The sequence below is a fragment of the Carcharhinus amblyrhynchos genome, chromosome 5 (genome assembly GCF_965287045.1).
Source record: "Carcharhinus amblyrhynchos chromosome 5, sCarAmb.v2.hapA, whole genome shotgun sequence".
NCBI classification, from domain to species: Eukaryota; Metazoa; Chordata; class Chondrichthyes; order Carcharhiniformes; family Carcharhinidae; genus Carcharhinus; species Carcharhinus amblyrhynchos.
Window position 1 is genome coordinate 72,400,371 of NC_137328.1, and position 27,595 is coordinate 72,427,965.

The 27,595-nt window shown below is 40.2% G+C and overlaps 1 protein-coding gene across 3 annotated transcripts in view; it reads right to left on the bottom strand.

The window, feature by feature from the left end:
* Window positions 1-3,707: 3,707 nt before the first annotated feature.
* The window catches only part of ap3s1 (adaptor related protein complex 3 subunit sigma 1), a 65,814-nt gene continuing 41,926 nt past the window's right edge, over window positions 3,708-27,595 (bottom strand). For 2 of the 3 annotated variants that reach the window (XM_080189699.1, XM_080189698.1), the window contains 2 exons: window positions 21,977-22,084; window positions 3,708-4,196 (listed from right to left, as the gene is read on the bottom strand). In XM_080189699.1, coding sequence (XP_080045825.1) covers window positions 4,068-4,196; window positions 21,977-22,084 — 237 coding nt within the window. In that variant the 3' untranslated portion in view covers window positions 3,708-4,067. The remainder of the gene's footprint in view (window positions 4,197-21,976; window positions 22,085-27,595) is intronic. The other variant, XM_080189700.1, reaches the window with a different exon arrangement.

The window sequence follows — 27,595 nt, forward strand, 5'->3', positions numbered from 1 at the left end:
AGCCGCTTGTAAGTGTCGCTGCCCCTTCCTAATGGCATGAACCGGACTCGAGTCCAGTTAACATATTTGAAGTAGTTTTTAAGTATGCATAGCCTATTTAAGTCGGGCTACATAGAATTCACAGGCTTTTAAGGTGATGTGAGAGTCAATACTGTCTACACTGGTGGAGTCCTGCTGCGATGGATATGCCAAGGGGCTCTGTTTAATGTGGGTAAGTGGGAAGTTGTCCATTTTGGCTGAAAAAAATAGAAAGGCAAATTATCTAAATGGAAAGCAGATTCAAAATGCATCTGAGATGGGGATCTGGGTGTCTTTGTTCATGAATTACAGAAAGTTAGGATGCAGGTGCAGCATGTAATTAAAAAAAGGCAAATGGAATGTTGGCATTTATTGCAAAAGAACTGGAGTATAAATGTAGAGAACATAAGAACATAAGAAATAGGAGCAGGAGTAGGCCATCTAGCCCTTCGAGCCTGCCCCGCCATTCAATAAGATCATGGCTGATCTGTTGTGGCTCAGTTCCACTTTCCTGCCCTCTCCCCATAACCCTTAATCCCCTCTCTTATCAAGAACCCATCAACCCGCTTCTTAAAAATATTTAGCGAGGCAGCCTCCACCACTTCAACGGGCAGAGAATTCCAGAGATTCACCACCCTTTGAGTGAAGAAGTTCCTCCTCAACTCCGTTCTAAACCGCCTCCCCTTTATCTTGAGGCTGTGCCCCCTAGTCCTACTGTCTTTTTTGAGCGGGAAGAGTCTCTCCACCTCTATCCTATCCATCCCATTCATCATCTTATACGTCTCAATGAGATCTCCCCTCATTCTTCTAAACTCTAACGAGTACAAGCCCAGTTTATTCAGCCTTTCCTCATAGCTCAATCCCCTCAACTCCGGTATCAGCCTAGTAAACCTCCTCTGCACTCCCTCCAGGGCCAAAATATCCTTGCGCAGGTGCGGCGCCCAAAACTGCACACAGTACTCCAGCTGCGGCCTCACCAATGCCCTATACAGCTGCGGCAAGACCTCCCTACTTTTATATTCAATCCCCCTCGCTATGAAGGCCAGCATCCCATTCGCCTTCCTGACCACCTGCTGCACCTGCAAGCTGGGTTTTTGCGACTCATGGGTTGTTGCAGTTGTTTAGGGTGTTGGTGAGACCACATCTGGGGTTTTGGTCTCCTTATTTGAGAAAGGATGTGGTGGTATTAGAGGAAGTTCCAAGGAGGTTCACCAGATCAATTCCGGGATGAAAGGGTTGACGCATGTGGAGAAGTTAAACAGTTCGGGCTTATACTCTCTGGCGTTTACAAGGACGGGAGGGGATCTGATCGAAGTATATAAAATACTGAGAGAGATGAATAAAGTAGATCAAATGTTTCCTCCTGTGGTGTAATCTAGAACAACAGGTCACAGGTTGAGAGGCAGTAGATTTAAAACTAAAGTGAGGAGGAATTACTTCTGGCAGACACTGGTAAATTTGTGGAACTCACTGCCCCATAGCGCGGTATGATTCGGAATCATTAAATGGTTTCAAGAAGGTGGATATACTTCTGATTTTTCAAAGGGGTTAAAGGGATACGGGGAAAACAGGTAGGGAGGTGGAGTTCAGACCAAGAAATCAGCCATGATCTGACTGAATGGTGAAGCAAGCTCGAAGGACTGAATTGCCTATTTCTGCTCCTAGCTCCAATGTTCCTATGAAACCTACAAGATCCTGAGAGAATCTGATTTGATTTGTCACATGTATTGACAAACGTATATTTGTAAGAATGCTTTTAAGGCAGAGGTGGATAGGTTCTATGGTAAGCAAAGGGCCAGTAGAATATCATGGGTAGGTGGGATATAGATCTGACATTACTCTCAGATCTGCCATGATCTTAAGTGGTGCAGCAGGCTCTTGGGGCTGAATGGCCTATTTCTGCTCCTTGTTCATATGCCTCATCTGCAAGATGGAAAGCAGAATTCATCAAGAGTCGTTCGACAGCAACTTCCAAATCCACAACACTAATCTAGAAGGACAAAGACAGCAGATACATAGAACACCACCAATGAGGAGTTCCCTTCGAGCCACTCACCATCCCACCCTGGAAATATATTGCTGCTCCTTTACTGTTTTTCAGTCAAAATCTTTGTATTTCCTCCATATCAGCACTGAGTGCACTGACAGCACAGGGGCTACAACTGTTCAAGCTGACAGTGCACTATTAGAGATGGGTAAAAAATGCTAGCCAGCAGCACCAACATACTTTGAATCAACTAGACATTGCAATTATATTAGTTTAAAATAAGAACATCGGATTTAGGAGCAGGAATAGATCATTCTGCTCTGAAAACCTCCCTGGATTTATTTATGGATACTTGCTACTGCTATATTGTGACTTGTAGCTCCCAGGACACTTTCAAATGCTGAAGCTTCATCAAATGTATTTCTTGGATTGTGCTATGTGGTGTGTTCTGATACATTGTTAGGTTTTTGGGGTTGGACAGAAAGAGGTCATGTCCCCTTTTCTTTGTGCTCTGCCACTTTCCTTTCAGCTCACTTCCAACCTTTGTTGCCATGTTAGTTTGATACCCAGCCTGTCATGCAGTGGAGTGGTGTGGCATTCTGGATGTTTAGGCATACGTATATATATGAAGTTATAGTTCCTAAATCACATTAGAAAAACAAAATAACCGTCATCAAGCTGAAATGTTAACGGTTTTTTTCACCACAGATGCTATCTGTTGAGCAGTTCCAACATATGTTTGTACTGCAGCTTTCAAGCATCATCAGTATTTTGCATTTGTATTTCTGGAGATGTTGCGCAAAGATGGAGCCAGTAACTTCGGGTGGCAAACCATGAAGGGAAAAAAATAACTACAACTTTATTAATCATCAAATAAAAATTATAACAATTACAGCTGCTTGCTTTGCTGAACACTACGTACTCACTACTTAACATATATTCTATTGAAATTAAATTTAAAACTAAATTAATGCTGATCTGAAAATCATTACAAGCTGTGTTATTTAGCCCCATAACTGGGCACTGCAAATTACACCTATGCAAATATTCCTCAAATTATTCCCTTTCAGTTAAGTATTTAAGTCTCTTTCTCACCTGATAAGTAATTTGTAAATGCTTTTCCAATAACTTCAAGTAATCTTCCAGTCATAAATACATTTCTAAACAATAAATATTTCACAATTGTTTGATGTTTTTACAAGTAATGCATAGGGTTAACATTGTGCTCAATGGACTAGCATTTCCATTATAAAAATTAAACAACTCAGCTTTCAGGTCAAACCTACAACAAACGTGCAAGTAGTGGTCATAAACCAGTGTTTATTTGTACTTGATGACTTTTATCCTTTCCATCCCGGGCAAGCCAAAAAATGACTTTAAAAAATAACTTTGTGTTTTAAACACTAGTGCAAAACTCCATGATGATGTCTGCCTTAACCTTGTCCAAGGCTGCTGACATTAACTATAAGCACACACAAGTGTTACCACAAATACATCATCAGCAAAATATTGTAACTGGCTGGCTTGTTGAAGCTGGATTCTGCAGTAAGTTTTAGACTGGAAAGGATGACATAACTTGCACATTTGAAGTTCTGATAAAACTCTTATCTTTAAGCCACCAAAACACTGCAACTGAAAAATTTATCGTACTAGCTTCTTTGGCTCCTATACAACACTTCTAAATAAATAGAAATATCCCAAAAATAGTCAGTGTTTGCTTTACTATTTATATGGAATCCATCAGATATACAAAGAATAGTTCAACAGCATAGAATGTACAAAGTCACCATCATCTTAAATAAGTTATCTTAAATAGCAGCCAGCACACAGTAAAAGTCACTTCATAGAGCACCGGAATGTAGCTATAAATGTGACATTACAAAGGAAACTGATCAGATTTAAAACAAAATCAAGCACAAATGATTTTTTTTTGTTTCACTGGTGCACTTCAGAATAAAATTTCCCAACGTACTTTTCAATACTAATTCAATATTTTTATTTGGTAGACAATTACATGGTAAACCTTTTCTGAAACTATCCCAAACTGGAAGTGAAGTTTTTTTTATTTAAATGAGGGTAGGTTTGGCACTTTTATGCTGATATCTCCAATGTTAATATTTCGAGGCATTTCAGGCAGATTCATATTCTTCACTGCTGATACAGCTCTGGCTGGAGCTCCTGCTAGACCAGCCTATATAAAAGTGTAAATTTGAAAAGAAAAGTAATTAGTGAATGAGTATACAAGCACACAAAATTGAAACTCATTAATCAATTCTATCAATGAACAAACTTGAACTGTTCCATTATTTGCAGAACTGCAAATGTGTCCTTTATACATACTTTTAGGGACAAGAACAAAATGTGGAAATGTTTCTGCTTCCAACTTCTGAATTGATCTTCAATATTTTTAAAGAATTAAATTCATAATTTCTATTTAGACAACTGAAAATCATGCCTCAAGTATCTGAACAACCCAAAAGATAATAAACTAATTCAGTTATTGCAGCAAACAAAGTTTAACTGTGCAGTTTACTCAGTAGCCCAAGAATATTTCTATGACAATGAACTGAAAAGGTTTCAATTTTGCACTATTTTAAGTGGAACAATGGGATATCTTAATATTTTTGGCTATTTCTACAAAACAGAAACTGTTACATGATTTTGTAGCAGTTTCATTATTGACAAAGATGATTGCATAGAATTGCTTACTTAAAAGAGCTGCAACATTTTATTCTAAACCTTCTCTGACCTAGGGAGGTCTTGCTGCAGCTGTATAGGGCATTGGTGAGGCCGCAGCTGGAGTACTGTGTGCAGTTTTGGGCGCCGCACCTGCGCAAGGATATTTTGGCCCTGGAGGGAGTGCAGAGGAGGTTTACTAGGCTGATACCGGAGTTGAGGGGATTGAGCTATGAGGAGAGGCTGAATAAACTAGGCTTGTACTCGTTAGAGTTTAGAAGAATGAGGGGAGATCTCATTGAGACGTATAAGATGATGAATGGGATGGATAGGATAGAGGTGGAGAGACTCTTCCCGCTCAAAAAAAGACAGTAGGACTAGGGGGCACAGCCTCAAGATAAAGGGGAGGCGGTTTAGAACGGAGTTGAGGAGGAACTTCTTCACTCAAAGGGTGGTGAATCTCTGGAATTCTCTGCCCGTTGAAGTGGTGGAGGCTGCCTCGCTAAATATTTTTAAGAAGCGGGTTGATGGGTTCTTGATAAGAGAGGGGATTAAGGGTTATGGGGAGAGGGCGGGAAAGTGGAACTGAGCCACAACAGATCAGCCACGATCTTATTGAATGGCGGGGCAGGCTCGAAGGGCTAGATGGCCTACTCCTGCTCCTATTTCTTATGTTCTTATGTTCTTATAAGATGAAATTAGTATGATTATGTCTATCTGCAAATAAGGAAAAAATCCTTTAAGTTATGATTTGGAATACAGTGCTTGGAGAGCTGGTAGAAGCAAATTCACAAATCACAGACTTGTTCTGGTGCAGAAAAATTGCTGTTCAGCCTATCATTAAGCTTTTCAACTGAGCATGATGACTTAGACAAGAGGATGGCACTTTCTCCTATTGCTGTGCATATTGTTTCCATTCAAAAATTCATTTAATGCCCTCCAGAATGCCTCAATGGAACCTGCCTGCACCACACATCTAGGGAGTACGTTCCAGAACCTATTCACTTGTTTGAAATTTTTTCCTCACATCTCATTTACTTCTTTTGCAAATCATTTTAAATTTGTGCACTCTCATTCTCAATTCTTTTATGAGTGGGAACGGTTTCTCCCTATCTACTGTTTAGATCCCTCATGATTTTGAGCACCATTATCAAAATCTTCTCGAACTTCTCCTCTCCAAGGACAGCAATTCCAACCTCTCCAACCTATCCTCATAACTCCAATCCATTCTCATCCCTGGAACCCTTCTTGTAATCTTCTTCTGGACTATTTCCAATGTGTTCACAACCTTCCTATAATGTGATATCCAGAATACAAAATAGGATATTAAGCCAAAAAGCAAAAACACACCTGCATTTATATAGCAACTTTCATGACATAATAACATCCCAAAGCACTTTACAGTCAACTTTGTTTTAAAAAAACAATGTAATATAGGGAAACAGAGCAGCCGATTTACACCCCCAAGGTCCTTCAAAAAGTAATGATTTAATGACCATACAATTTGTTTTAGTGTTGGCTGAGGGATAAATTTTGACCATGATTCTGGGGAGAACTTCCTGCTCTTCTATAGGATCCTGTTGTGGGATTGCTTACATGTACACAGGGCAGATTGGACCTTGGTTTAGTATCTGATCTGAAAGACAGCTCCTCAGAGTGCAGCCCTGCATCGGTGCTACTACTGGTCTAAAGCTGACATCTTTACAAAAATGCAGGTCCTACTTCTGGATTCTACTTGATCCTTTTTTTTCCACTAGGAAAATGCTACTAGCATTGGATGGTTATGATGTTTTTATTTTTAAACACAGATCAATGTCACCTTTAGCTGCAATCAAAAGCATTCTCCCAATTTTTCACTGCAACTTTAATTCAAGATTAGTGGAAACCGAGATTGTTCCTCTAAAGTTTACATTGACCTTGAGTGAGATATCATAGAACCCCCATCAAAATTCCATCAATTTGCACTGTTCCAACAAAAACCAACTGATTTGTATGAAATAAACCAATCTATCCTACCATGGGTTTATAGGAGATAAAAGTAAATATCTCTGAAGTAGTAGTGTAACTCTATAGGATATCAACTAGAGATGGTCAAAACTCACTTAGCCAGTAAATATCTAACTGATGTCACCATATGAAAAAGGAAATATTCTTGGGCTATTCATTATTTTGTTCAATTGGAGGCAGGATTTCACAATGTTATCTTCAACCAAAGCCCAGTGAAGGCTAATTTTGTTCTTCTTTCCTCGATTTATCACAGCTTCAAGTAAAGCTTCATCTTTACTCAAAGGTGACTCTAACCTGACTATCTCTGGGCATGATTACAAATGGCAATATTTTGTCAACTGCTGGAATCAATCGAGTTATCCTGAGTAAAACTGAAGGTTAAATTGTGACTTTAAACATGTCAATTCTTTAAGTTGTAACAAAATTCTGAGGATCAATTTATATTAATCAGAAATCACTTGGAAAGTATGGCTAGCAGTTACAAGCATCACCTTTAGGTATGCATTCACTTATCTGACAGGATTTTATGACAAAAGGGCACAATTCAGAACATCAGATGCTGATAGACTTTTGTATATTTCCAGCATCTTCTGCTTTTCCTGCAGAACACACTTCTAGGTTAGAGTATTCTAAATCCACCTTGGAAGAAATCCAACCATTTGACCAAAAAAAAATAGAAAAAAGCAAAACAAAGTAACCTAGGCCCCTAGTTGAAGGCAATTTTTAAAAAGACACATTTGAACAACTTCTCACAATGCATAAAAAACAAAAAGTTTTCCCACAAAATACTCTGCTTCACATATTCATTCACTCTAACATTTTTTAAAATCATGCACTAAAAGTTAAATAGACAAAGAATTATCACTGCGCAGGCTCATGCAGTGTTCAAGCAACAGAGTTACCAACAGCTTTAACCATTCTAGTAATTCATCTGTAATAAGAGTTCATCCAAAGGCAGAGCAAGCAATGCACAGAACTAATGCTTTACTCACAGCAAATGAAAATACACTGAAAAATCCTGAAAAATGTCAGGCTCAAATGTTAGAGAACACACCAGATACATGAGTAGTACATAGGGTTGATGGAATTACTCAATGGTCTTTATGCAAATTATCAATGTTACAAATTAAAACTAGATCAATACATTAACATTAAAATGATTGCACAGAGAACATACACAAAAGGGCGACATTATGAAATGTATGAGGAGGGCTACATTATAAAACTTAAGGAATTAAACAAAATATAAAATGAAGTAAATTGAATACAATTACTTGAATGAAAATTTAGATGACAGTTCACTGAAGACATAATTTACAGAAGAATCATTTATAAATCAGGTGGATTCAAAAGAAGTTTCACAGCTTGAAAGCAAATAAAAATTACAGAAGAAATCATCATTAGATGACAAACAGGCTTTTATCAGAATTAATGATATAGCATTTTACCACCTCAATTGCTTTTAATCAAATTATAGATGGGAAGAAAGCATTGTTAAAAGTTTTTCCAATCTCTTCTAATTTTCATAGGGGACAACTATTAGATAATGAATGGATGAAACTCTTGACAGCTGAGAAAGTTTCATGTTGCTAGCCTGATACACTCTACAAGTTGTTTTGTACGCATGCAGTGACTAGAAAGAGAAAACAAAATGAAGTCTGCAGATAGAACAAAATGGGGAGAAACCTATAGGAAGAATTAGGATCATCTTAAGAATTTGGCATTGGAACCTCATAGCATCCCTACCAAGAGGCTTATGATAAGAAGCTATCTTCCCATGGTTACCCCACAAGTGGCCCATTACTGTGATGACATCATTTTGCTTTCTAGTTGTGAACAACAAGAAAAAGAATTGTGGTGGGCCATTTAAAGGCTGCAGTACCTGAGAGATTATAGTAACAGTATCTATCTGTCCTGTCTGGGAGACTGAAGGATAAAGGTCTGTAAGAGAGAAGAATGGAAATAGCTAGAAAGGTCATAAGTCTTGGAAAGTGAAGAATGATTTCAAGACCATTGATGGGGACAAAATGTATTTTTTGTTATACACAAATTGTGGAGAACGAACTGCTCTAGCACAATCTGAAACTCGTTTTCCTCAAAAAAGGCACTGTTTAATGCTGGGCTATGATTTCAACTCCCCCACTATCTCATCCAAGAAACAATATTTCTTTGAAATGTGACCCAGACAGTGCCAGTTGACTATTCATCCGGAATGATATTGTCCTTCCTGATGTCCGTGTGAACATTTTCAAATCAAGGTCACTGAATAGCAATGAGGAGCGGTAAATATATATCAAAGCCAATTTTAGGATCCATTTAGAAATTGGCTAATGACACAGGCATATTCATTAGGAAATGGTCAGGATATCTTTTAACTCCATTCAGCACCTGTGTATATCTTACTGGTGAGTCTGAAACTTGTTGCAATCTTTAAATGCCTGTACACTGCAAGACATTATTACCTTCAGAATACCCGCCCCCAGCTACAGTACACTGTAGCAGAACAAATTACTGGGGAACATACAGGTATATTTATAGAATGCTGGATAAGTGGTTGGAGAGGAAAGATAAGTACATCCAAGTACTAAAATACCAACAAAAAAGAATTCAGATTACAATTTCACATTCCTGTTCCCTTTCAATGGCTGAATGTCAAGAATTTAAAGTTATCTATTTTCTACCACAAATAAATTACCTGGGAGATATTTAATTAAACACAAAAATAAACCAGTTCAGCTGCTGCATTTTTTCTGTTCATGTAACAAATAGCAGAAGCACTTCACAATGGGCAGCAAGAATAGGAGTTACTGATTCATTGAAGCCAGAACAAATTTCAGAATATTTTGGTTAATTTGAAAAACTATCCCTTGGACCTATTCACCAAATGGAAGTAGTACTTACTGTGAATGCCCAGTGACTTCCCAAAACAGGAAGTGTATGTAAGAAAATTACCAAGATTTTTTAAAATAAATTTTAATACATCAGTCTCAAAATTACTTATGTCTATAATCTTACTTTAAGAAACTCTTGAAACACTCTCAAACTGCTTTTATATCATACCTCCAGTCTTAGAACCACCGCCTATAAATGGAGCACTCACCTGTATAACTTGATAGGGCAGTTGTAAACTGGTTACACCCATGAATCCTGATGCTTCACATCTTAAAACTGACTATGGCAACTTGGCCAGTATGCATTTGTGAAGTATTAAAGTTTTTACGTTTGTGGAATTTATCGGACTACATCTAAGAATCAATGTTTACAACTACCATTTCTCCAGATTATTCTGAATACTGTTATAAGCAACATCGCAGAAAACAGCCAGTAAAATTGATAGTCAATCCTAGCACATCAATTAAAAGAGGCAGAGTTTTGTCCGGTGACCATGAGGCCAATAAGCACTGGTTTTCTGTTAGCAGCTTGAGTTATGTTGTTGGAGCCTTGGTCAGCCCTCTGGGCAGTAATGTTTCCAAACAGCTGGTTGTAAGCAGCCCTTTTAGATAAATTCACATGCTCATTTTTTCCAGTCATGTCTTTTTAACATTTTCCTCTCCATGCCCCAGCTCCACTTTTGCTGCATCCTTCTCAAGTCTGACACCTTTTTGGCAATGAACTGAACAACAAACAAATCTCTGAACAATTGTCACTTCCTCCTTCACCAATGATACCGTCCATCAGGAGCTGCTTTCTCTCCCAAAGAAACGAAATAACTTTCAAGGTATAAAAATGTATATTACATACAGAAGTAATGTCACATCGGCCATTCGTACAAAGTAATTTTTGTGACGTGGTTCCTGAAGTAGAGCAATTTTCATGAGCCATTGACAATCTACCATTTAATTACAACTTGATCTTCCCAGTGGAAGCAAAACCAGATTATGTTCTCTGAAGAATTTGGTGACTGAAGCAGAGATTATATCAACATTTCAGAATAGGTTAGATAGGTAAATGGGTACAGTGCAGGTTCAGTAATTAGAACTATGGCTCACACGGATAACAAACACCAACATGGACTATTCCCGCTTGCTGTACTTTCTATGTAGCTCCATTAAGGTGGAAGGCAAAGCACTTTTTTGCAGAATAGGATATAGTTTTTTCTCAATGTTGGGCCAATATGCTTCCTTTAACTAATAACACTGAAAACAGATCAACCTTTCATTCATCTCATTGCTGTTAATGGTATTTGGTTGTGTGCATATTGACTATCACATTGCCTAAAATCCTAAGTGACTGCTTGTGAAGTGATTAGCATCTCCTGAGGATGTGAAAGGTGTAATGCAAACTTCTTTCTCCATTCTTAGGGTGCATGCAAGCCCCTGCTTTAGATTCAGTGCAAAGCATTTGATTTTGCCAAACCCTGCTATTACATGTAAATGCAGTCTTAATTTAGCGTCAGACTCTGATCAATAGGAGGTAATCTCATTCCGCTTCACTTCAGGGGAGCTTGGGGCCTAGTTGCTGATTTATACTACAAGATCAGCATTAGCACCAAGTGATTGCGATGTCATACTGGCAAAATATTTGTAACATAATGTATTGTCATAAGCATATAGCTCTCTAGTTCAATCAGTATAAGCTGCCATGGAAATAGACGTCAGGAGTTTATAGACACAGTAAACATCTTATGAAATTTCTGATTTTCTTGTCCTGCTATGACATTTGAGAGTGAAAATGATGCATGGCTGCAACATGTTTTTCCAAAGCACCCCATTGAAGAAGGAGCTGGTGTACAAAGGTAACCTAGAATAAATGTTAAAGAGCTCTGCAGGGTACTAACTCAACTTCCATGCAAGCTAATGCTTTTAAATAAAGTTAAACCACAGCCTTTAAATAATGTACATTTGTTAAATGACAAAGCTTTTCAAGCAGCTAACTTGTGAAGTTTAGTGTAGAGAAAATGCAAAATGTAGATAACTATGCAGTAGTTTCCCAAAGATCACAAATAACAATGACTAGCATTCTAATATCCTCTCTATTTCTTCTATATTTTGTCTATACTTCAAACAAATTGATGCCATTCTATAGAACCATTTCCTAGGCGAAGAATTTCAGCTGTGTGCTGATTTGAACTATTTGGGAGGTAACATAATAATACACCAGTGTATAATTTCCATGTGTAATTTGTCTTTTTCTACCACTAAGTTTAAAAAAAACTTCCTGTATGGTCATGGGAAAACTCCTTTTAAAAACAAACACATTCTAGAACTTAATTTTAATGGACATTGAACCAGATTGAATAATTCAATTAATTCTCCATGCTTCAGGACATCTGCTTACTCCCATGTGAACAGCAGCAGCCAGGATATGTCAATAAACAAATGATGCTCACCACTGCAATAACTAAAATGCAATATGGGGATAGGGTGCAGGCTTTGACCTGCCACAAACTCCTACATATAATTCACACTGCAGAGTTCCGGTGGTAAACACAACTTGGGGTTGAAAATGTTGAGGATAAGAAAGACTACTGATCAATTCATTTATACATTGTTCATTTTTATGACCCTTTTAATAATTCAGTTCATGTGTAGTCCATTCTTTGTGCTTCTTCCTACAGGGTTTTGTGTAGTATTTTGGATAAAGGCAAAAATGTCTTAAACATTAGCCCCACCATGCTCTCCACAGATGCTACCTGACCTTCAGTGTTTCAAACTGTTTCAGTTTCAGATTTACAGCTGCTTTTTTTAAAAAAAAATTAAACTCCTGATCAGTTCAGTTGCACAAATGCAGTTTAAAACCTGTTACGGGTTAACATTGCACAAACAAAAAATCCTTATGTATTACGTATGCTTTTAGTTCCCCATTTTCATCTTTTGCAAGAATAGTTGAAGCAAAGGAGACCTTTCAGTCTCTGTGCCAGCTCTCCATCGGAACAAGTTACTTAGTGCCACCCTCCCACCTTTTCCCTGAAGCCCTGCACATGCTCCCGTTGCAGACTACAATCTAGGGGTGGAATTACCAACTTCAGATGGCTGGCAGGTATCCTGATGCTCCACTGAATGAGGTGCCAGCCAAAAATCAGAATTACTGACAGGTGTGATGATTGTGGGGATTCACTCAACCGGCCCTGATGGCCCTGATCGGGTTCCCACCCATAGCAGGTAGCAACCTGATAATTATGCAAACCTACTAATTGTAATACAGTGAGTTTGATGGCCCACTCATCATTCCACACCATGCACCTGGACCCCTCAGTGAGAACTGCACTGGATGGGTTTCAGTGCTGGGAATCACTCAGCATAGACACAGGAGCACCAACAAGACTCAAAAGAAGGGCATCCTACCTCCCCACCATTAAAATCATAGATCACCCCCCCTCCCCACCACACAGGCATGTGGGTGACCCGATTTCCACCCTCCACTGCCCCCCACCACCCCCCCCCCAACATTCCTCCTCTCTCCTCAGACTCCGCTTAAGACCCCATTCAGACTCTCCACTCAGGCCCGTTCCCTGTCAGACTTCCCGTCCCCCCCCCTTCCAATCGAGCTCTCTTTCTGCCTCACACCCCCATGTGCTTTGGCAATGCCAAAATTGTACACAGCCCTTGCATCTTGGCACTGTCAGCCTGGCCTAGCACCTTGGGCCCCGTGGGCACGTCAAGGAGGTAAGTCCAGTGGCTTTTCTTTCCTTCTTCTACTGCCATGCTGTAGAGGAAGGGCCCCAAAAAGGGTTCTTGGTGTTGGGAGGGCTTAGGTTAAGGAGTGGAATTCGCTACTGTCTCCCAGGATGAGGATCTCATGGCTGGTCTGCCCCTTCTAGTCCTGGTGGACCTGAGGATCATGCCTGACATGGTGATTTTAGGCAACCACATGATCAACATCTTCAGTCATACCTGTCGGCTGTGAAAGTTTTGAAGTGGTCAGCTCACATTAATCTCCATGCCCCCTAGTCACCTGGCAGCCTGTAATAGCACTGCAGCACTTCATTCTGCAGCAGAGATGGTCCTTTTCCCCTGTCAGAAGCTGCAGGTGTGAGCAGACCACTTTGAAGATCTCCGATAGACAGCATTTCCACATTTGGGGGGGTGGGGGGTGTGCGGTGGGAGGATGGGTTCCATTCCGCACCGGCTGTGCAGTGAGCTCTCGTGTATTCTTACAGTTTTGACTTGAAGTCTGAGCTTTGCTAGCAAGCTGAAACATTTGGAACCTTCTTGATCCCATTGGAAACCTTTGCGCTGGAACTCTACCACCTCGCTCGCTACAGAATCAGCGCAGGCAAAGGTTCGACAATGAAAATTTCCATTGACCTCAGGCGGGAATTTCCTATCTCGCTCAAGCAAGGCTGCAAAATCTCGTCCACAATCTCTGTAAATTTATAAGTGTGGTGCTTTGAAAAAGGCTTCATTGATAGCTTAATGAATTTCTACTTGGGCTCCAGAGACAGCAGAGGATGTCAGTCTTCATTGAAGGGTTGGTAGTCCCCCCACCCCCGTTCAAGTGGTTTGGTGGTTGGGGGGGGGGGGGGGGGGGGGGGTCATCATTTCACTTTTGGGGGGGGGGGGGGGGGGGGGAGGTTGGCCTGTCTGCAAGCGCAGAAATTGGGGAGCCCTTTGAAAGGATGGAGGTGGGGAGGGGGTAAAAAGGGGCTGACCAGCAGTTTCCCCAAGATGAGCTCATTTGCATCTTTCAGGTGGGTGAATCCTACCTGATAGATGCTGCCAGTGTCAGCAGGAAACACTCCCGCTTTCCCTCCGTATGGAGTGCTGGCATGGGCAAGCAGCCTGAAAACAGAGAGCTCGGCCTCTAATTCCTCAATTGAACCCTTAAATTATGCACAAGGCCTCTAATTTCCACTCCCACTTCCCTCCATATTCTTAGATACGTCCCATTGGTCTTGGTGCCTTACCAGCTCTTAAGCAGAGAGAGCCTATACTATGGGTTTTCTGAATGTACAGGAAGGATGTTTCTTCTGGTTGGACGGAAAATAAAGAATGGTGTAGAACAGTGGATACAGTCTCACGACAAGAGGTAAGCCATTTAGAACTGAGATGAGGAGAAATTTCTTCCCTTGGAGGTGATAAATCTTTGAAATTCTGTCATTGAGTATCTTCAAGACAGACGTCAATAGATTTCTAGACAGCGAAGACATTAAGGGATATTGGGACAGTGCAGGAAAATTACATTGTGGCAGAATATCTAATTGAATGGTGGAGCATGCTTTAGGGCCAAATGGCCTACTCCTGCTTCTATTTCTTATGTTTTAATAATTAGCATCATCAGGAGGCTCACATTAACACTGCAATGAAGTTACTGTGAAAATCCCCAAGTCGCCACACTCTGGTGCCTGTTCGGGTACACTGAGGGAGAATTTAGCATGGTCAATGCACCTAACCAACATGCTTTTTGGAATTTGGGAGGAAATCGGAGCACCTGGAGGAAACCCATACTGGCATGGGGAGGACATGCAGACTTCACACAGACAATGATCCAAGCGGGAATTGAACCTGGATCCCTCGCACTATGAGGCAGCTGTGCTAACCACTGTGCCACCCTGCTGCCCAATATGTTCCTACAAAGAGACCAATCGCCCAATTTTCAACCTCCCTTTTGTCAATAATGCGAGATTGATAACAAGATAAAATTATAGCAAATTTTAAGCAACCAAACTTACAAAGCTTTAGCTATTCTGAGCAAAGGTTTTATTTGATCTAGTACAGAATCCACTAGTGGATTTCTCAACTATCATGGCAAGGACAGGGAGTTTGTTAAACTGCTCCATTTCAACGGTGCATGCAGGATGGAGAGCGTTAAGGTGCACAAGGAAGCTCTTAAACGTAGCTACTGGGTAAATGTAGAAAACATAACATCTACATATTGCAAATATGCAAGGAGTAGGGTCAAAAATGCATTCCCATAGAATCGGACGAAAACGTTAGCAACACCATTTATTTGGACATATATATCGTCATTAAAACCAAACTCAATTGTACAAGTAGCTAAATTCTTAAATTCAATCAATCCAGATTCTGTAAATGGTGGCTCATCTCATTGTATTGTGATGAGGTGTAAATATCTGGTTTTCTTGAGTGAGCACAGTATGATGTCTCAATACCAGGTTAAAGTCCAACAGATTTATCTGGTAGCACAAGCCACAAGCTTTCGGAACACCGCCCCTTCATCAGGTGAGTGGAAGTTCTGTTTTCACAAACAGGGCATATATAGATACAAACTCAATTTACAAGAAAATAGTTGGAATGCGAGTCTTTACAGGTAATCAAGTCTTAAAGGTACAGATAATGTGAGCAGAGCGAAGGTTAAGCATAGTTTAAAGACATGTGTATTGTCTCCACCCAGGACAGTTAGTGAGCATGAATTTATTTAGTTAGTGAGATTCACTAACTGTCTTGGCTGGAGACAATACACATCTCTTTAATCCTCTCCACTCACATTATCTGTATCTTTAAGACTTGATTAGTGTCTTTCATTCAAACAGCTTGGTACTATAAACTACAATTTTTCCAAAGCTGGCAAGACACTGCATAAATATAGCTCAAAAGTTCCCTCACAAAACTGAGTTTTATAAATTGAACACAAGAACAAAGACCTAACATAGTTTATAACAGGCAATGGAAAGACCAGTAACAGGACTGCATGCAGAGCTGAATGTTCCATTACAGAAATATCTTAAAGCTGTAAAAGAACATCTGGTGTATAGCATAGAATGATATTAAGGATGGGGAGCTATGATTTGAGGGGGTAACTGCTGATACTAGAGGAGAGATTTTCCAGCTCCATTCGCCACCGCAATGTAATCAGATTCATATCCAGCAGAGGGGAGGCCTGTACTTTTAAAGTTTATTTATTAGTCACAATTAAGGTTTCATTAACACTGCAATGAAGTTATTGTGAAATTCCTCTAATCACCACACTCTGGTACCTGGTCGTGTCAATACAACTAACCAGTACGTCTTTCAAACTGTTGGAGAAACCGGAGTGCCAGGAGGAAACCCATGCAGACACAGGGAGAACATGCAAACTCCAAACAGACAGTGACCCAAGCCAGGAATCGAACACAGGTCCCTGGCACTGTGATGCAGCAGTGCTAACCACTATGCCATCATGCCACCCTACAGGCAATTGCCGCATTGTAGGAGGTGGGGAAACGCCAATGCCCCAATGCTGGTGATGATGGGCAAAAGAGGATCTTTAACCTCAACTGGGATTGGGGGCAGCCTTTTGCTTGTGTCTTTAGGTCCCACCCTCAGGAATGAAAACAGAAACACGCCACCCTGCTTTTCTTTTAAAATAATGTGTCAGAAGATCTGGAGAGAAAAGCTGTCCATTTCTCTGGGGAAAACTGCACCATTTATAATTCAGAATACGTGACTGCAATTTTCTGAGGGAAAATTGCATAATAGGACTATTTCCTTTGAAGCAGATAAGGATAATTAAATTTAAACAGACCTTTTTAAAATTACGAAATGCCTAGTTGAGGGATCAGTGATAAGGAGATGGCAATTTCTTTGTACAAAGAGCATGGAAAGCTTCACATGGAAGCTAAGGAGAAGGCAGGGCAATATAATTCGATCTATAATGCTTTAGAAGAGAGCTGGCATAGTTAGAATGGGACCAGTTTACAACAAATCTCTATGGCTCTATGATGGTCAAATGAGATTTTCCTCAATCTGATCAAGTAGCAAAAGGAAATTCACACTGTAGAACCTGAAATCACTTCTCAACTACTCTGAACTACTGTTTTGCTTTAAGACTTTGAATTATGTAACCTGATCCACCCATACAGTATGTTTTTCCATGATGAGAACATTGTGTCTTTAGAGAACTTCACAGCTCTTTGCTACCAAAGAAGTAATAGAGTTTGAAGTTACGCTATAGAATCTGAAGTACTAAACAAATGTCCTGTTTTGTAGAAAGACAAAATGTTAAGGAATAAAATGAGAACAACATGCATCACAACTTACAAATAGAATCTACAGTAACAGGATTTTCAGCACAGAAACTGGAAATTGACCCAACTGGTCTCTGCTGCTGTCTTATGCCCCCAAAAGTCTCTTCCAAAACACTTAAGTCTAACATGTTCTGCATAAGCTTCTATTTATTCCTTTCTCCTGCATACAGTAACTAGCTTCCCCTTGAATGCACATAAGCTATTCACCTCAACTATTCCTTGGGGCAGCAAGTTCCGCACTGTGATGACTTTCTGGGTAAAGAAGCTTCTCTTGGAACTATTTATTGGATTTATTCATGGCTATCAGATATGATCCCAGGTTTTGAACTTCCACATAAGTGAAGGCATCTCCACTAACTCCATCCTATTAAACTTGTCCATAACGTTAAGTATGCTGGGCAGAATTTAAAGTAACAGATGTGAGTTCAGCCCACCAGCTGGGAAACACACATGAAGGAGAGGCCCAACTGGTGGGGCCTTCTCTGTGATTCAAGACTAGAGGCAGAAATTCCTTACACATTTATTATAGGAAAAGCCATATTTCCCACTTAAGATGCATTAAATCTAGCTCTCAGCCTTCTCTTTTCTAGAGGAAAATAGCCTTAGTTTGATCAGTCCATTCTGGAAGTTAAAGCTTTCAACAGCATTGAATGGAGTGGTTGTATTCTAGTAGAATGGAGCTGTACTTGAGATTGCTTTGCCTACCATTGACTAAAGCAAATATATTTACCTGCCGTTTAAAAAAAGAACAAATAACTGCTTAAAAATCGCTGCACAATTTCCTCTGTAGCCATAATATCACTGAGGTCAGGTGACTGAAATGCATGCCAAAGATGGACTGGAGCTCAGATTAAGCAAACATTGAAGACATTGATAAGTGGCAGCAATATTCAAACTCATCAGGCCAAACTAATGCCAAACTTTTTCCAAGATCTTATTTTAGTTCAAGTTAGGAAAACATTCACCAATGTGTTGGAAGTTAGAACCAACTGTGAGCTAATAAATGGAGATACAGATTGAAATATGTATTGGCACCACAAAAGTTGTAATTGTGGGGCAGGTTTCACATTTTACAGAAGCTAGCTGCTTTTTATTCTACCAATTTTCAGTGGAATGAAATTCAGACAGGTTCTATAAATTACATGGAAGATGGAAATCTATGCTCCAATCCACGAGGAGAGTTTGATCTACCTCCAATCTAAGGAGAATCACAAACAGTTACCACAAAAACTATATAGTTGTTATCTGGGAAGGAGAAACCAGCAGAGTCTGTAATTTAATCCAAATAAAGCACATCTCTTAAAAACCACTAAGTCACGCAAACTGACAATGTTTAATGCATGCAATTTGTCTTCAGCAGCATAAAAAGTTTGAGATACCATCAGTTTAACTGCTAACAGGTTCTTGGAGAGTCTCGATTTATTCCTTCAGCCATCAATCCCAGAATCTGCACAGTCTTCTTCTGAAATTCTGCATTCTATTACTAGGGTACAGCGTTCGCACAATGGATTCTCAACTGATCAAATGACAATGAAGCTAAACACCAAGGATATTTGACATTGATCATTTAGGGAGGATTATTCTAGCTAGCACCACTCTAAATGGAGCAGTCCCAGCCTTTCAATGTGCATTCTGCAGTTTTGAGAGGCTTAAATACAGTTTAGAAAAGTTAATGAAAGCCACATAGATATCATGTACATGAAATAAGAAAACTCAAGAATATATGCCACCTTACTCCTACATCATCCTCTCAATCTAGCATTTAAAAATTGTATATTATTAAATTTATTTATTAATATCAAACTTTCATCTGAACTAGTTTAACAAAGGGATCAACCAAGTAATTTTAAATTAACTTTAAGATGTATAAATTGCACCTGAGAATACTCAAAAGTCAAATACAAAAGTGTAAATGCCCAAAGATCTGAGAAAGGCAATGATATTTACATGACTCAGGAACAGCAGTACAACCTAAAGCACGTATTAAAAGTAGCCTTCTTAGGACAGTTAGTTTCTTATTGAAAGGGGAACTGAAAGGGTATTTATGTTTTAATCTTTTCCATGAACCATTTCCTATGACCACAGGGTTAGAATGTTGATTGGCTTGCCCCTCACCTTTAATCAATGCCATTCCACAATGATCATCAGAAGTACATTAAAGCAATTCAGGTAAAACATTTTATTAAAAATTCCCTGCCTCTCAGTGGGGAAACAGCTGGGCTCTGCTCAGCAAAATGCATGCAATTACAGACCTAGCTAGGTGAAAGGAAGAAATTAAGCCTGTGATCCCACAACCATGCTCTTACTCTGACATGCTGCTTCTGAGCTATTAAATGCGTTTGAAGTGTTTTGAGGGGCTTCATTACTTTATTAGTTGGAATGTTGGCCAATCCATGGGCTAATGAAAATAAGCAAACAAAAGCTTCCACTGAAAGTTTCAAAAACAATTTAAATCTGCTCTACTGAAACCTTATTTTTATATCTTACACCAAATGCTTTTAATACATTGCTGTGCATTAGCCATATTTGTTTAAAAAACTGTAATAAAGTTAACATATTTGAAAACTAAAATGCTATAAGTTGTGTTACTTGTTTTTCTCTCACTTAGTTTCCAGTTAGGAAACAAATAGGAAAACTACATTTTGATGGGAAGGTGAAATAAAGACAGAAAATGTAGAAGACATACAGATCAGTCTAAGAGAGATATCAACATCAATCTGTTTTCTCAGTCAGATGCTAAAGCAATCTATTTTGCAATTTAAGATGTCAGGTTTGTATGAAGAAAAAGAAGAGTGCAATAGCATTAGTGTTGAATTGATCTAGCAAAGAATCAACATAACACAATGATCTAAAAGGCCTCTCATGTTGTATCTTATAATTTTCTGCTTCAAGTGGTTACAATTGTTTCTAATTGCTAGTAGTCGCTGCACTAATCAACAACATGCAAACAAGTTATTTTTATGCACATAAAAACAAGGGAAAATGTATTTTTTGAACTCTGTCCTGAAGTAGTAAAACTCTGAAGAGGAAGTTCACGCAAAAACTGTTCCACGAGCAGTAGACATCTAACAGCATCTTGTCCAAGTAACTATTATTCATATGCAAGTCTCAATGGTGAATGTGAACAGATTATTCGATCATAGTGAGCATCATGGTTTAGCGTGATCCCATTCACATACTCACCTTTTTTTGTCACTTTATTCTTTCAAGAAATGTAGGCGTCGCTGGTGATGCCAACATTCGTAGCCCATCCCTAACTGACCTTGAACTACATGGCTTGCTAGGCCAATGTAGAGGGCAGTTAAAAATCAACCACATTTATGCAGATTTCCTTCCCTAAAGGATATTAGTGAACCAGATAAACTTTTTTAGAACAATTGATAATAGTTCCATGGTCACAATTATCAAGACTAGCTTCACATTCCAGATTTATTAAGCAATTTCAAATTCCACTAGCTGCTGTGTGGGATTTGAACCCACATCTCCAGAGCATTAGCTGGGTCTTTGGATTATCCAGTCCAGCATTATGCCACTGCCAGCATGGGTCACCGAAATGAAAGTTGCCATTGTCCCAGAGGACCATAGGCTGCTCTCCCCTTTGAGAAAGAGTTGAGGATGGTGTTTTTTTAACACCTCATGCAAGGGGCAAGGTTAAGAAAGTGGGGCCTTTATGGGCAACCTCAGCTGGTACAGGAATTGAATCCATGCTGTTGACGTCGCTATGCATCATAAAGCAGCCATTTGGCCAATTCAGCTAACCTACCCCCTTGAGTCATTAAATAACATTCTGGAGTAGCTAGTCTTGGATGATTTTTTTCCTCTTTAATCCTGAAGCACTTAGGTCAACTACAAACATTGTCAAGATTAAGACCAACTAACTTGGCACACTTTGGGCATTAAATGGAAAGATATTTTAAAGAGGCATCAGCCTCCAAAAGCTGGTAAACTGAAGCTACCATCAGAGCATTTCTCTTTTAAGTCATTTATGGTCAATGCACTTTTAGTTTGCAAGAACCAGTGCCTTAAACCTGCAGAGTTACGATTAATTTGTCAAGGCCTAAATCTTTCAGGTTAATATACATGCAAACTCATTCATGCAGCTTTCGACTTCACCAAAACTTGCACACCTAAAGTTTTGTCACCAAATTGTGCACATTGCACTGTATTATTCCCACTGGTAAGCCTGCATTTTACAATGCATCATCACTGCTGTTGATCTGTCACAGAGTAATGCTACCTAAATTGTCATTCAATAGCTTAGCACACCAAGCAAGCTGGCTGTTGGCACTAAAGAATAAGCTACAACAGAAGGCACAAGAAACATGCAGGATCCACAGCCATGCAAGATAAAAGCTATTTTCTTCAAGGTGCAAAACTCTTACCTCAGATTTTTCCATTTTGTTCTGAGCATCAATCTGGGTTACTATTTCATTCATATTGGTCTCTAAAACCATTCCACCCATTACCATTTCTGCCAAAATATTGTGAACCTTAAAAAAAAATTAAAATTACATTAAGCACAGGTTATACAAAAAGATTTTAATTTTCCACTTTGCAGATTACAGTGCAGCCCCGTTATAACGAGATGGTTGGGGTCCATAAAATGTTATCGCAACAAAAGCAGGGTTGTGCTAAATCGGGGTTCAAGAAAATCAGAGTTCAAACTGACCCAATGCTAACCTAACATAGGTCAATATAGGAAGTAGGATAGCCTAATCTTGGGTTTGGACATAGCTCAGCACAACATTGAGGGCTGAAAGGCCTGTACTATGCTGTATTGTTCTATGTTTAACATCCTAAAACACTCTTATTTAGGTTCACACCTTGATAGTTTCTTTCCTCGTCCTCAGATCAGTTTCCTCGAACTTTACCCGTCATCAAAGAAGAAATAGCGAGGCATCTGGAAAGGAATGGTTTGATACAGCAGACACAGCACGGATTCGTTAAGGGGAAGTCGTGTTTGACGAATTTATTGGATTTCTATGAGGATGTGACTAGTGTGGTAGACAGAGGGGAACCAGTGGATATGGTGTTTCTCGATTTTCAAAAGGCGTTTGATCAGGTGCCGCACAAGAGGTTGCTTCAGAAGATTAGGGGGCATAGAGTTAGGGGTAAGGTGTTAGCATGGATAGAGGATTGGTTGTCTAATAGGAGGCAGAGAGTTGGTATCAATGGGTGCTATTCTGATTGGCGGTTGGTGACTAGTGGAGTGCCGCAGGGATCGGTGCTGGGGCCTCAGCTATTTACCATTTATATAGATGATCTGGAGGAGAGGGCTGAGTGTAGGGTGACGAAATTTGCTGATGACACAAAGACGAGTGGAAAAGCAAATTGTGCGGAGGGTGTGGAAAGTCTGCAGAGGGATCTGGATAGGCTGAGTGAGTGGGCGAGGACCTGGCAGATGGAGTACAATGTTAGCAGGTGTGAGGTTATCCACTTTGGCAGGAATAATAGTAGGAGGGACTACTATTTAAAGGGCGAAAAGCTGCAGCATGCTACAGTGCAGAGGGACCTGGGGGTCCTTGTGCATGAGTCGCAAAAACCCAGTCTGCAGGTGCAGCAGGTGATCAAGAAGGCGAATGGGATGCTGGCCTTTATAGCGAGGGGGATAGAATATAAAAGCAGGGAGGTCTTGCTGCAACTGTACAGGGTACTGGTGAGGCTGCAGCTGGAGTACTGTGTGCAGTTTTGGTCGCCGCACTTGCGCAAGGATATTTTGGCGCTGGAGGGAGTGCAGAGGAGGTTCACTAGGCTGATACCGGAGATGAGGGGGTTAGGCTATGAAGAGAGACTAAATAGACTGGGTCTGTATGAGGGGGGATCTTATAGAGACGTATAAGATAATGAAAGGGATGGACAGGGTAGAGGTAGAGAGATTCTTCCCGCTCAGAAAGGACAGCAGGACTAGAGGGCACAGCCTCGGGGGGGGGGGGGGGCAGCAGTTTAGAACGGAGTTGAGGAGGAACTTCTTCACTCAAAGGGCGGTGAATCTCTGGAATTCTCTGCCCGTTGAAGTGGTGGAGGCTACCTCGCTAAATATATTTAAGACACAGGCAGACAGGCTTTTGAGAGACAAGGGAATTAAGGGTTATGGGGAGAAAGCGGGAAAGTGGAACTGAGCCACCTCAAATCAGCCACGATCTTACTGAATGGCGGGGCAGGCTCGAAGGGCTAGATGGCCTACTCCTGCTCCTATTTCTTATGTTCTTATGTTTATATCCAACTTTATGTTCTGATTTCAATTGTGAACTATTTCTGCCAGTCTATCAACTTAAAGCATCATTACGGAACCCCTCTCAATTCTTCTAGGTAGTGTATTATGCATTATTCTTTGCACGTACAAAGTACAACTTTTAACAGAAAACTTCAAAGGAAAAGTTTCCATCTCAGGTAACTTAGTTCAGAGGGATGTGGATGGAAGAATTGGATGCTGCCTATCCCATTTACAGTTCCCCAGAAAAAGCAAAAAAAAAGGGTCCAATGATTCGTGTTATATCCGAATTTGCGCAAAATCAGGGCACGTAAAATCGGGTTTCACTGTACATGGTCCCATCCATTGGTAGGTTCTTCTGGTCCCACTGAAGTCAAGGGAGTTTTGGCTGGCTCATTGTATCCACTGCAGCAGGACCAGAAAATTCTGATGTATATATTTCATATATAGACTCAGGAAGCAATCTGCCTCATCTTAATATCTCAGATAAACAAAATAAAGGCACACACAGCAGAAACTTTGTGCAAGAGTACCTTTTGTAAAAGTAGATTTTATATTAAAAAGAGTAGTTTTTTAAGATCCAATGCTTGGACTTGACTAGGAAAGGGCTTTATCGCTTTAAAAGTCTGTCAGAGATATTTCCCAATATTAAACATAAAAAATATCCTTTGGCACTGCTTCCTCTGCAACTTGCACTGACTTCTACCTAGAGAACCCCACCTTTCCAAAAACCAGGAGATTGTGGATGTTGGAAGAAATAACCCAAGCGGCTGGGTACAAACAAAGGCCTTTTCAATTTGTTGACAGTTTTAATTTCTAGGGGCCACACGTGGCATTTCAAACATGCAGAGGCAATCTTCTATATAACGTACCAAATATAGGGTATTGCGATTCATGGGTCACACTTTCTACTTAAAAGGAAGAAGGCCAAGATAATTTTAAGAGAAGAAGGAACACCAAGCATCAGTTCCGACAAAAGGTCATTGATCTGAAATGTTATACCCCATTTTTCTCTGTCTAGGGAAAACAGCTTGGTTTAAGCATTTTATGTACTTACTAAGCAAGAAAAGAAGTACCACATGCAACGAGGAAAAGGGGGGGAAAATTGTCCAGAAATTTAGCCTGAATATATGACAAAAACCAGAATTTGAGTCAATGACCTGTAACTTCCTCTGAGCTGCAATCAACAGCAGATTGCTACTCTGGAAGGATTTAGCCTTGTTGAAATCCCAAAGCCCCGGTCTTGCTCAACTTTCTTCTCTCAGTCTGGGTGAGACAGGAGCAGCGAAATGTGCCCCCAGCTGCATCTGTGTGGAGTAAAAGAAGGGAAGAGAGGAAAGACAGGGCACCAGCTGTCGTAAAGCAAGTGTTTAAAAGGGACAATTTGAAGGGAGGAGGTAGGTTTGAAAGGTAAACACAGGTTCAGACATTGGAAAGCAGGGTGTGGAGTCAGACTGGGAGGGAAGGGGGAAGGAGAGTTGGATCAGGGGGGCAAGCCCAAGGAGAGTTGGAAGGGGCAGGAGGAAATGCTTTGTTTCCTTTTAACTCTTCTACAGTAACTATCAGAGTAAAACTAGCAGAACAGCACCGCACCCCGCCCCCACAAAGTTAGTGGCGTAAATCATTTTGTCAGGTGGTTCTCAGCACAGCTGTCCAAGGGAATTAGTCCTTCTGAACAACTGCCAAGTAAATCCTTATCTGGTAATTTCCTAGAGGGATTCCCCATTGCAGCACTGGGGTGAGAGTGACGAAAGCAAAAAATCTGAAAACTGAGTAATGGACTCATAATTAAAGCACTTTTTATTATCTGTCATGAATGCACTTTTTTATTCATTCATTGACTCTTAATTGCCTTCTCAAATGGCCTAGCAGGTCACTCAGTTCAAGGGCAACAAATGCCGGTGACTTGCACATGCCGTGAAAAAATTAAAGAAACAAAAAGAATTGTAACGTTTAGTATACAATTAAAGTCTGCATATTATAGATCAACATATTGTCATGTCCAGTGAAGATATTATGAAAACTTAAAGCTATATTTCTAAAACTGAATACAAAAGCTGTTGGTTATAGCATACCATGTATCTTTCAGCATCTGAACTGAAAACAGAACAGCCTGCAACCAATGTCTAATTAAATATGGACCTGAGTAAAGGAATCTCACAGCCACTTGAAATTTACTCATCTCATTCATAGAAAACACAGAATCATAGAAACTCTACAATGCAGGAGGTGGCCATTTGGCTCATCGAGTCTGCACCAACAACAATCCCACCTAGGCCCTCCCCTGTCACCTCACATATTTACCCCACTAATCCCATTAACTTACGCATCTTGGGACAGTAAGGGGCAATTGAGCATGGTCAATAAATCTAACTGGCACATCTTTGGACTGCGGAAGGAAACCAGAGCACCCGGAAAAAACTTAGACACAGGGAGAACATGCAAACTCCACACGGTGACCCGAGCTGGGAATAGAACCCAGGTCCCTGAAGCTGTGAGGCGGCAGTGCTAACATAAGAACATAAGAAATAGGAGCAGGAGTAGGCCATCTAGCCCTTCGAGCCCACTGTGCAAGAGCATCAACGGGCCAATCAGTCCACCAAGCCTCCTCCAACAACTCATCCCGTGTTCTCCTGATCCACAGGGATATCAAAACGCAATCAATGTTAGACGAGTGTGAGGTGGATCCCATTGACCTTTCATTGTATGATGATGGCTCTTCATCCAAACAAAGACAATAGCCCTGGAGAAACGTAGTTAGGAAGCTGTTTTCTTCACTGAAAGATGATGAAACTATAACAGAAAGGTTTCAAGGAAATGGGATGCATATTCCTCAAATAATATTGAGCCCGACAGATGCAAATAATTAGAACATAAGAACATAAGAAATAGGAGCAGGAGTAGGCCATCTATCCCTTCGAGCCTGCCCCGCCATTCAATAAGATCATGGCTGATCTGTCGCTGCTCAGTTCCACTTTCCCGCCCTCTCCCCATGACCCTTAATCCCCTCTCTTATCAAAAACCCATCAACCCGCGTCTTAAAAATATTTAGCGAGGCAGCCTCCACCACTTCAATGGGCAGAGAATTCCAGAGATTCACCACCCTTTGAGTGAAGAAGTTCCTCCTCAACTCCGTTCTAAACCGCCCCCCTTTTATCTTGAGGCTGTGCCCCCTAGTCCTACTGTCTTTTTTGAGCGGGAAGAGTCTCTCCACCTCTATCCTATCCATCCCATTCATCACCTTATACGTCTCAATGAGATCTCCCCTCATTCTTCTAAACTCTAACGAGTACAAGCCCAGTTTATTCAGCCTCCTCAACCCCCTCAACTCCGGTATCAGCCTAGTAAACCTCCTCTGCACTCCCTCCAAGGCCAAAATATCTTTGCGCAGGTGCCTTCAACTAAGGCATAAACGACTCCCAATCAGACTTTCATATCTAAGACTATAAACAAGTTGTGAAGCCAGGCACTTAAGATTTGTCATCATATTGCTAAGCCTGTTATTATACATGGACAGTTTTATGTATTTTTTTTCCCAATGTGAAATGTTTTGATTTTGTTAAAGTCTCTGATGAAAGAATAACTAGACATCTTGTATTTAAAGTACTGTTGCAATATAGAAACTAATTTGACTACAAGTCTGCAGGCCTCTTATTAGTTTTCCAATAATCTTAAAATATTTTCAAAGTTGTAGTAATAATGTAATTACAAATACTAATTGCAAGTGCCATTAAGAATATATAAAGGGCCAAATTTCAAGATTAATTTAATTTGAAATTCAAGTATTTAT